This window comes from Pundamilia nyererei, unplaced genomic scaffold (assembly GCF_000239375.1).
Source record: "Pundamilia nyererei isolate P.nyererei 1_Seehausen unplaced genomic scaffold, PunNye1.0 scaffold00305, whole genome shotgun sequence".
Classification (NCBI taxonomy): domain Eukaryota; kingdom Metazoa; phylum Chordata; class Actinopteri; order Cichliformes; family Cichlidae; genus Pundamilia; species Pundamilia nyererei.
In genome coordinates, this window is record NW_005187706.1 from 230,281 (window position 1) to 241,809 (window position 11,529).

Genomic DNA, 11,529 nt, shown 5'->3' on the forward strand with positions numbered 1-11,529 from the left:
ACACACACACACACACACACACACACACACACACACACACACACACACACACACAAAGAGTGACGTCGTTGCATACTGACCACTTGAATAATGACGTGTCATTTTATAGACAGTAAATGTCTCTGCCTCCTGTGTGATTGCTTTGCAGCGGTATCAGCCAGTCTTGAAGACTCACTGGCGAGCTCAGCCAAAGCTGCTCTGCAGGCCATAGGAGCGCAAGAAGCAGCCCTGCAGGCTATCATGCAGCACACAGACAAACTGAAGGAGGCTATGGAAGCAGAGGTAAACAGCAAGCACTTCGTAAGGAAGGCATGTGCCAACTTTTATGTTTTAACACCCCCAGCAAATGGGGACTGTGCTCAGCTGGTACTCCAAATGTAACATGAAGTACAAATCAGTGATTGTACTTTTGGAAAACCAAAACAGGCCACCGTGCCCTTTAGGGCCTTTTTTACCCCTCAGCTTGAAGGCGACGTTGGATACTGTCGGTCCATCTACTAAAAACCTGGGACGAGTTTGAGTCCTTGAACTTAGTCCAGTGTTCTGTGGTGAATGTGTTAACTCGAGAAGGAAGTCCCCCGGGGTTTTCATACAGTAGGTCAGTCTGCTGGGGCTGAGGGGGAGCGTCCAGTACTTTTGTAAATGGACCGTCTGTGATGGACTGAATCTGAGCCAAAGGGAGAGTGACGGTGTGCTGGTGTGGCTGAAGGAAGCCTGTGATGTTCAGTTCAGATTGTTTTCAGTAGAGTACAGTAGAGTCTCTGGGCACAGCTCTTTAGTGTTTCACAGCTCGGGTTTAGTCTGTTTGGTTTCTGTGTAACTCTTGTCGGGACAGATCTAACCACTAATGCAGGGACCACTTGCACACTTCATGCTTCCTTTTCTGTAGCACAGATACCTGCACGCCTCCTGCCCGCTAACCTCGGAGTATAAACTATAGATGAGTCTGTTGGTAAATCTAAAGAGCACAGATATTTATTTCAAAATGTAGGGAGTATAAGTAAAAATTAAATACTCAAGTAAAGTACACATACCTACTTCAATAGAGTAACAAAGTAATAGTATTACCTTACATTAAATGACTAATGGTAACATGTGCGCTGGTCAGGGAAACATTTCTAATAACTGCTCAACAGAATCTGATGGCAGTAAATGTTCAGTGTTGCTACTACAGCTGATGGTGAGGGTGGAGCTGCTGTCCGCCTGCCTGTCTGATGGATACTGTTGCGAATAAGTATCCATATGTTTCAATTCCACATGAATGTTTCTATGTATCTATTTGACATCCCCAGCTCACACCTGCAAACGCTCCATCGAGGCTGATGAATGAGGCAGGACTCCATCTTTGCCTCAAGCCCACATGTCCTGCAGACCACTGGACTGGGCTCGTCTGCATCGTCTCACAGCAGCGCTGTCACTGAAGACCTGCGTACTCTTGTTTTTAATCAGATACATTGCTTGCTGTGGCCTGTGTGGTCCACCCACCACAGCGCTGTATTAGTAATGTTTAAGCCACGGCTCACTGAATGGGAAGCGTCACTGTTTTGCAGTAGATTTATCGAAGTTCTTCTTAAACTTAGGTTCTTCCTGAGGAGAAGTCAAACCAGTGGAAGGACCTGGAAGCTGCTCTTGCTGATAGAACCACGGCTTTGAACGATGCCAGAGCCGCTCTGTCGAAAGCAAAGTAACACAAACATACTTATTACAAACTTGAATGTGTGTGAAGAAGAATTCTTTCTTTTCCACTTAGAACATTTATGATTTTCAAGCTTTCTTTAAATTGTGATTTCTTCTGCTTGGAGTGAAAGTGTTTCTTTAATTCTGATGACCAGTGTGGCACAAGGTTAATCTGAAAGATGTAATAATCACTCAGCGTGCCGTCTACATCTCTGCCTAACTCAATTATTTTGGCAGTCTTCCTTATCAGCACATCTCTTTCCTTGCAGCGAGTCCTTGGACAGTCTCAGGTCAGTGATTGACGAGTCCAAAGGGCTGAAGATATCCTCTGTTCGCCCGCTGGTTTTAGCAGCAGAGGAGAATCTCCATAACATGGTTGTGGACTTGGACAAAATGGTCATGAAGGTAAAGTTTGTTTTCTTTTTGGGTGCATTGTGGACGACTACAGGAGATTAAAGTGACCTGTTTGCTTCCTTTCTGAGGCTCAAGTTCACATTTGCACCTCTCAGCTGTAAACTGAATGAAAGTGACAGCAGCACGTTGGCCTCTGTTGGCCAGTACCAAACATAAGAGCTGCCTTAGCATCAAAGCACAGTACTTTGTAAAATAGGCAAGAAAACTTGTGAGGAGGTGACTCAACCCAGCATCAGCAGCTATATTTGCAGCTCCAGTCCATGTGATGGGAGCGCTACGTAGGCTCCTTCTATGCTGACATATGACTGGATATAATACTGTATCACTACTTTGCACTGCTGGCAGCGCCTTGTTTCAGTAGATACACACTCATTTTAAAACAAGGATACAAAATGCCTTTGATTTTCCTCATTTCCTTACAAATGTTGCTGCTTGCAAGCTGTGAGTGTCGATAAAATGTTTCCTTTTCTCTGTCATCAGAAATCCGATTATCATTTTGCCCACACCCTGTGAGCATGTGTGTGGTATGACCTATTAGACTCTAGTGACCGGCACTATGTGCAGTTAAAGTGTTGGCTGTGTTATCTTCACCACTGTCATGATTATTAACCTCTCTGTTCTTCTGCTAACAAATGTTACCAACTAAAGGTTCAGTCTGCAGAGTCGGAGGCTAAGATCGTCTCCCAGTACAGTGAACTGGTTAACGAAGCCAAACGACAGTTTCAAAGGGAAGTCAGCAGTCTCACTCCAGAGATCCAGGCCAACTGGAAAGGGCTCAGTAAGAGCACGCATACACACTCAAACACGTGTCTTCACACAAAGTTTGATTCGATTTGTTCAGCTGGACATTGTGTTTTCATCGGTCGCTAATCGGACTAACGATGAGCCTGAGGTCAGTTTCATGAGTGTTAATATGGAAACTGTCATGTGTAGTGATGAATGGCCATGAGTACGATTGACAGAGTTGGTGGAAGGGCTGCAATCACAGCATTGTAAGACGGTGACAGATGTACCTTTAAGCACCTGCTCGACTCCCAGATGGTCGACGTGCACGTGCAGCCTCAGGCCTCTAACCACAGAGATGTTACGTGTAGCCTGCTAGCCATAGCTGGTGTCTGGGATGGATGAATAAAGCCAGGTCTCTAACATCAGCGCAGTGTTATTAGTCGTGATCTGTAGCCTCAGTTCATGTTATTATGTGGTTGTTTGTGTGGCTGAAGCTGTCTTTCATGCCGCCGCCTTCACCTTCTCCCAGCTGGTAGGATAATAAACAGAGCGAGGCATGTCCTGAAGAACAGAATCAGCTGTCTGGGATTTACTTTCCCAGATTATTAAGCATGCATTAGGACACTCATTGTGTTGCTGTACAGTGAAAGAATGTGACAACGTTTCCCCTCTGAGGAGCAATATTTAGGTTTCCATACTGATGTTGAGGTTTTACAGCGACGTTCAGTGTCTGTGGCTACAGCAACACATGATTAGTGTTTCAGTACTAATAACATCAGTATAACCTGTATCATTCGTGACAGGCACGTCAAATAGAATCGAATCCTAATCTAATATGTTGTGTAAGCTCTGTGCGTCTGTTGTTAGCTAACGTTTGGTGGCTCTAAGTCCACCGTCTGAACATCCACGGGGTTTTTGAAATGTGCATTTACAGTCAAAACCTCACGTTCTAGCATGTCACCGTAACTCTTAGTTACTTTCATACATTCAAAACTATGTGCTGATCAGGAAGTACGTTTTCCATGATAACTTGTTTTTGTGTGTTAGCTGGTAAACTGTCCACAGACGACCTCAACGCTCTGATCGCCCATGCACATCGTCGCATTGACCAGTTGAACCGAGAGCTGGCTGAGCAGAAGGTCAGAGAGAAGATCCACATTGATGCAGCGTTGGAGCAACAGAAACTCGAGGACCAGAAAGCTCTGGACAACGCTGTCAACACTGCCCTGCAACATGTCAAAGAAGATGCCCGGCTGGACCAGGAGAGGAAGGTGCAGGAAAAAATATCTTTAGATTGTTCTGGTTTTTCAGTTAACGTATCTAAAACGTGTTACGATTTCCTCTGTGTGTACGCAGCTGGCTGAGTTAAGAGAAGTGATGGAGGCAGAGATGAGGACTCAGCTGCGGCGGCAGGCAGCAGCTCACACAGACCACGTCCAAGATGTGCTCAAAGTCCAGGAGCACGAGCTGAAAGCTGAGGCTGAGCAGGTGATCTACCCCAGAGTCTGCTTACACATCAGAATGAGTACTTACAGGACACTAGTGGCTCTGAGTTGCCAGGTTTGGAGCGTCTAAGCAACCAGAGTAAACACAAAATATATACTGAATAAAACGTGGTCTGCTTGGTTAAGTTACTTAAGCCATAAAAGCAGCTTGCACTGGCTGTCTGACAAACATCCTACAGAAAGTTTGCTAATAGATGTTAACAGTGGCACAAAATGCTAAAAGTAAAAACAGTCCAGAAGATGTTTGAACTGTCTCAAAGTAAAACAGCTCTTTGTGTCATTGTTGCCATAAACTATTATTAATACAAAGAATCCAAACTCTGCTTCTCCTCACATTTGAATTGTAATGAATGTATTTGGTTGAAAACCCTCTTTGTTTCTCCTCACGTCCTGTTTCTCGCATCCTTCTTCATTTCTGAGTAAACTGATCTTTTCTCTTGTACCTTGAGCTCAGCTGATAATTGTTGAGCTGTTAGAAACATTAAGTGCATTTGAAAGGACTTGGCACTCACAAGAAGGGTCACTTCCTTCATGCTGCAACGCTACCATGACCACAGCTTAGTGACATCTGCAGCAAAGATGCTGCTCTGGATCATTTCTTTATTTTCCAACCTTCTGTTCAGTAAACGTGTTAAACTGTTTTGTGTTTACTCTGATGGCCTTTGCTTTGTTGGAGGTCTGTGATATAGCGTAGGATAAAATAAACATGCTGCTGTATACGGGAAGCTGACAGCTTATGTTCTGCCATATCTTAAGCTTTTTTTCCACTAATATCCTGTAAAGGGGGCGTGGCCAAGACACCTGAGACGAGTCAGGCTGCAGCAGCGTACTCTGTTCCTGCGAGTTGCACGCTGTGTGCATTTCATCCTTCAGCCCTTCAGAGCTATGCTTTGGTTGTGTTCAGGTACTGAGCAGTAAGATGCTGGAACAGGAGACTCGCTACCGTCAGCTGACCCAGGAACAGCTCGACAACTTCACTTTGGACATGAACACAGCCTACGCGAGGCTGAAGGGGGTGGAAGAAGCTATAGACAGTAAGAGATACACGCATCCAAAAAAGCAAAGAAATAGCACTGAGTGATTAGTCGGGTAGGTTGTTATCTGGAGTGCTGCAGAGCAGTACCACATGTAGGAATGATGATGTGTGGAGATGAATGTTGGAATAGTTGGATCATTTTTTCCTGTGATATTAAAAGTCAGGTTCTGGTGTGCAAAGGGACTGGATGTCCACGTGCACACAGACACGTTCTTTTCCACTCGGTCATGTAAATCTCTTTGTCTTTTGAACACAGGCCACGTGGTAGCAGAGGACGAGGCTCGTAAGGCCCACCAGCTGTGGCTCTCTGTGGAGGCTCTCAGTTACTCCCTAAAGACTGCTGAAGCCGACGTGCCCACTGTGCCTCTGGAGAACGCCGCTCAGGCTGTTCGCGACAGCTGCCGAGACAACGACTTTGCCTTGGCGCTGGCGTCGGCTCTTCCAGAGAAATCCCTGCAGCGAGGCGTGTACAGCGAGGCCTCTCTCCGTGCCCGTTTCAACTCCTTGCGATCGCTGGCCCGCCGCGTCGCTCTCATCGATGAATCTCGTAACTCCTTGTATCAGTATTTCTTGTCCTACCTTCAAGCTGCACTGCTGTTTGAGAAGAGTCAGGAAGCTCCGCCTAGCCAGCTGAGCTCTGAGGATTTAGATCCATTCAAGCTTCTGTCATATGCTAGCTACTGCTTAGAGCACGGGGACCTGGAGTTAGCAGCTAAACTGGTGAACCAGCTGAGAGGAGAGGCCAGGAGAGTGGTGGAGGACTGGCTTATTGAAGCCAGACTCACACTGGAAACTAGGCAGGTAGTGAATCTGCTGTCTGCTTACGCAAATGCTGTGGGTTTGGGTACCACACAGGCGCCGTAGGTTGCCACAGTAACCGTTAAGGGAAAAAATCTGCTAAAAGTCTTTTTTTCCAAGAAGTATCAAAGTTCCCGAGTGTAGCTGGAAGTGGCTCAGGAGAAGCTTCAGCCTGAATCCTTTGTGCAGGGAAGCATGGGCAGTCTGCAGCACAGAAAGATGGTTTCTTCCTTTTAAGTTCCCTGAACCACATAAATGTATTCCTCTGAAAGCACTGTGGCCACTTATTTATATGATACATTCAATGCACTTCTTAGCTTAGTCTTATCAATTCAGACTGCAGGTTTGGCCCAGCTATTCGTCTCCAGCCCGTGTGTTATGGAACCGTCATCCTACGAATTACAGTTGGATATTTGTGAATACTGCACATGTTAAATAAATCCTGGAAAAAAGAAAACGCTGTATTTCATTTCGTTGTTCTTGTCATAGGGACTACGGTTTAAAATGAGAGCTCTCATGCAGACGTTTGCATCGCTGCGAGTGTTGTCCCCACACATGGACAGTTTACCTCTGTGCTCCACCACGGTAGAGTTTACATCTAATAATGAAGGCGAGACTTTCATTGTGGTGGTGCAGTTTCTACCTGAGCACTCCAAACACCTTTTCCCAGGAGTTTTCTGCATAGGTGCTTTCTCTCTCCACACACAGCTCACGTGTATTTGGCATGTAGACTGGAGCAGGGGTCGAACCACCAACCTTCTGGTTAGTAGGAGAGCTGCGCTGCCTGCTGTGCTACAGCCAACCCTTCGTAGTAACTTTATAAGTGGTCTTGAGCAACATGTCTCCAGGATTTCAGCGGCCTTTCAAAGTTTAATTTTCTTTTTTTGGCCATCGGTGCTTTTTCAATGATAACTTGAGAACAAAGCCACACTCGACTTCAGGAGGAGGAAGGAGGAAGTCTGAGCTGCAGCAACAGGAAGTGCGTGGGAAGAGTGTGCAGCTTCAAGTTCCTGGGTGTGCACATAGACACACTCAGAGAAATGGAGCTCAAAGTCCTCTGAGGTTTTAAAGAGGGGGGAGGGGGGTAGTTACACTCAGTAGCACAGGAACAGAGCGGGAGGGAGAGAGGCAGGGACAACAACCTCACATTAGAAAGGTAGAGTAATCACCCACAACTATTTTCAGTTACAGATGATAAAGGATTCAGGAAAAATGGAATCGTCTGGTATTCAGAGAAAATATTACACGTTTCTTATTGAGGTGAAAAGGAACAGTTTGTCCTGGACTTCAGCTACAATGAAAAAGACACAAAGCTGCAGTTATTCTGTCTTTGCTGCACAGCTGCCTCTTCTTCTCTCATCCTCTGAAGCTAAAGGAAAGCTTGCCATCAAAGCTAGTTCATCGACTTGCTGAAGAAAGATCATACCATTTAAAGAAATCAAGGTGGTTCAAAACATTTACACAGTATTCAAATAGTAATGTTACAAAGAAAAACTTTGTGTGCCTATAACACAAGCAGAGGTGTAGTGCTGGCAGAATGCTGCACCACTTTGGGGTTTTTTCTCCAAGACAGGATTTATAATATTCAGTTAGTGTGGCTATTTTGTGCAGGAAGACATAATGAATGCTCAAAGCGATCGTCATGATATCAGATTTAATAACAATCTGTGCCAAGACAAACCCTCCTGTGGCCTCAAACAGATACTGTCGGGTTATAGAAACAGAGTCTGTTTCACTGCAGTCAAGCCGGCCCTCACTTTTTGAACGTTGTTCCAGTATTAAACACACACATTTAGTCCGTCACTAATGATATGACTAACAAACTAGTTCATGCATTTATTACTTCCAGGCTGGACGACTGTAATTCATTATTATCAGGATGTCCTAAAAACTCCCTGAAAAGCCTTCAGCTAATCCAAAACGCTGCAGCAAGAGTCCTGACAGGGACTAGAAAGAGAGCAGATTTCTCCTGTTTTGGCTTCCTGTTAAATCCAGAATTCAAAACCCTGCTCCTCACATACAAGGTCTTAAATAATCAGGCCCCATCTTATCTCAATGACCTTGTAGTACCATATCACCCTATTAGAGCACTTCGCTCTCGCTCTGCAGGCCTACTTGTTGTTCCTAGAGTATTTAAAAGTAGAATGGGAGGCAGAGCCTTCAGTTTTCAGGCCCCTCTTCTGTGGAACCAGCTTCCAGTTTGGATTCAGGAGACAGACACTATCTCTACTTTCAAGATTCAAACTTTCCTTTTTGCTAAAGCATATAGTTAGGGCTGGACCAGGTGACCCTGGATCCTCCCTTAGTTATGCTGCAATAGACATAGGCTGCCGGGGGATTCCCATGATGCACTGGGTGTTTCTTCTTCACTCACTGTGCTAATAGACCTCTCTGCACTCAATCACACTTGTTATTAATCTCTGGCTCTCCTCCACAGAAACTTAAAAGAGAAGGAAAATAAGTGTAATGAACTTATTAAGAGGAAAAATCAGAGAAGAGTCATGAAGTTTCTTCTACAACATGTGAGTTGGAGCACAAGGTTGTCAAACATCATGTCTAAAAATGGCAGCAAAGTTTCAAACACATATGCGCTTCTATATCCTGGTAGCCACATTTTGCACTGAGCCACTAATGAGCTGAAGGTAAAAGGAAGATAAACCAAAGTCCTGACACAGACAATAAACCAATAGAAGTTTCTTCATCGTTTATAGATGATGAAGAACACTCATTTTGAACCACCCAAAGTGTGCACACAGTGTAGGAGGCCAGTGTTTCACGAGAACATCCCATACCAGGGAGCGCTGAGTGTTCGGCCACACTTGGGGGTGGCTGTAGTTCAGGAGATCGAAGGTTGGAGGTTTGGTCCCTGCTGCTCTGGTCTACAGTTTGCAGATCAGCTGCTCTCTGATGAACGAGTGTGAATGTTAGATTTGTGTAGAAAGAAGTGTTTGTATGAATGGGTGAATAAGAGATGTTGTGTAGAGAGCTTTGAGTGTAAAAACCTGCCGTGTAAGAGCCAGTTCATTTATTTAAGCTCTGAATGTTTGAGAGGATGATGTTACCATGCTGAACTGTCAACCATCGATTCAAGAAAAATAAAAAATTAAAGGACTTTTAGAAAAGCATTAAAAACACACGACTTCATTTTGGAGTAAAATAAAGTTTGAATGAATCCTGGAGGATTCAGGAGGCCACAGTTTAACACGTTCTGATTCTCATGTTCTTATCTTTTTGAGTTCATCATTCAATTATTCACAGTTTTAAAGGTGTACTTAGGGTTTAAATGATAAATAAAGTCTGGTCAGCGAGTCGGAAATAAAACAAAATTCCCTCAAGTGGCTCGTTGCTCACTGCCACAGAAACTTTGTGCTGCAAGAAACAAATGTTACAAAAACGGTTCAACCTGCCAATTAATGAGTTTCCTTTGGCACCCTGAGCTAGTTTGTAATGTGACTGCTGCATGTCAGAGCTTTGTACTGTATGTTTGTTCCAGATCACTCAGTGCATTTAGCTCTGACACTGTCCATCAGTTTGAAGATTAAATCAAATCAGTTTGACCGTGTGATAAATCCATCAGCAGCTTTCCGTCAGGATACCAAAGTAAACTCTGTCCTTTACACTGCTGCCACCGTGTGGCTCCAAACTCCTACTCCATTCATTGGAGGTACTGAAATGTTTTGTGTCTTTTTATTTAATAGAAACAAGCTCCTACAAATAATCTTTGATTATTGCAGGCCTCTTTGTTAATGTGCATTGTACCTCTAAGCTCATGAGCCCACAGTTTGAACACACACCAAATATTTAAATGGTCCAGAAAAGAAAGACTGATGCAACTAAGATTTGAATGTGTGGATGAAGCCTCAGTTTAGGATTTGTATGGTATGATTAACCTGCTGTGGATGGACGATCACGGACGTGCTCTCGAGTGAAGTTTGGCCCATCGTCAGCATCTTTTCCCTGCAGTATGACTGCATTTGTCTCTGCCTCACAGTTTTATTGAGGCGATAAAACATTAATGCTCATCCTCCATCTTTGCTCTGCTAATGTGCTCATAGTATTATAACCATAACCATAGCTAGTCACCAGGTAGTGCACTATTATATGCTCTCTGCTCTTTATCCTCACACCTCCCTGAGCTTGATTCTGTTGAAGGTTTCTTCCTGTCAAAGGGAGTTTTACACACCCCGGGGTCACCGGGTGCTTGTTCACTGCAGGCTGTGTGATTCTTTTGGTTTCTTTCACATATTGTAGGGTCTTGGGGCATGTGCAGTCATGTCAAAGAGAGAAGAAACTCCAGTGCTGTGCATGAACAGGGATGGGTTACTGCTCTCAGCTTCTGTCAGCTGCACTAGCCTCCAGTTTTTGTCCCACCCATGATTTGGAGCAGCTCACCATAACATAGCAGGTTGGCCTCAAACTCTGCCTGCAAGAGTCCTTTTTAAAAAGGAGCTGAGGACTTTTAAATGGAGTTCAAGCACAGGTCAGCGAGGGAAGGCGATCATGCTCAGGCCTAATATGTCCCAAATCCTACTTAGGTGTTTATCAGCCATTATGCCAGGTCAGTCAAACACACTGTTCCACTAATCCCTCTTACTGGTTCCTGCTTTGGTGCCTACCAACCTGTCAGACCAGCCTGGAAGGAAAGTTTTGCATTTTGAAATAGAACAAATCTTTTCTGCCTGATAGTTTTTCTCATGCAGCCGTACATGAACCAGCTGCATGTCTCCTTCTCACACTCGTCACTCTTGCAGCAGGTAAACATCATCAGCATGTTGCTGCTGCTGCCACCAGTGTGCTTTCCCACTCGTGCAGTATTGACCTGTTGGAATCCTGAGCTGAAGCCTTCACTTTCCACACAATCAAACACACAATCCTCTCGTGCTCTTAGTGCTTCGGTTTTCAAATTCGAACCAGCTCGGCACGGCTTTTATTCAAGTGGTTTCAATCGAGCTTCTCTACTGCAGATGATTGATCAGGTTTGACTAATTAAATATTTATAATGAGACCATAAACATATTTAAAAATGAGATGCGCATTTATTCACACAAAGCTTAGAACTCTATGAATAACAAGATAAACCATGTGTCATAAATCTAACACTTTACAATATGTAGAATAAATACATTTCAAGGGGCGTGCGCCAGTTTAACCCAGTTACAGTTTACATTACAATCAATATACAGCCAATATTTAGCAGTAGCGTGTTATAATAGTGTTCAAAACAACTAAAACACTACTTAAGTGCAAACATCAGACAGTTGGCCGTGCTAACAATCAGCAACGTTTTGCTGTGGTTTCCGTCTCTTCCACACACATCCAGGCTGGGAGGAACCACTGGTGTAGCAGGCATGCAGTACGTTGTGTGGTGTAGCA

At 44.4% G+C, this 11,529-nt stretch overlaps 1 protein-coding gene across 1 annotated transcript in view; it reads left to right on the forward strand.

Annotated features, from left to right (window-relative positions):
- Positions 1-6,613, forward strand: part of immt (inner membrane protein, mitochondrial (mitofilin)) — a 14,417-nt gene extending 7,804 nt beyond the window's left edge. Inside the window, exons 6-13 of the mRNA XM_005751287.1 lie at positions 103-282; positions 1,581-1,684; positions 1,947-2,082; positions 2,740-2,869; positions 3,865-4,088; positions 4,174-4,305; positions 5,227-5,356; positions 5,615-6,613. Coding sequence (XP_005751344.1) covers positions 103-282; positions 1,581-1,684; positions 1,947-2,082; positions 2,740-2,869; positions 3,865-4,088; positions 4,174-4,305; positions 5,227-5,356; positions 5,615-6,222 — 1,644 coding nt within the window. The 3' untranslated portion in view covers positions 6,223-6,613. The remainder of the gene's footprint in view (positions 1-102; positions 283-1,580; positions 1,685-1,946; positions 2,083-2,739; positions 2,870-3,864; positions 4,089-4,173; positions 4,306-5,226; positions 5,357-5,614) is intronic.
- Positions 6,614-11,529: the final 4,916 nt, after the last annotated feature.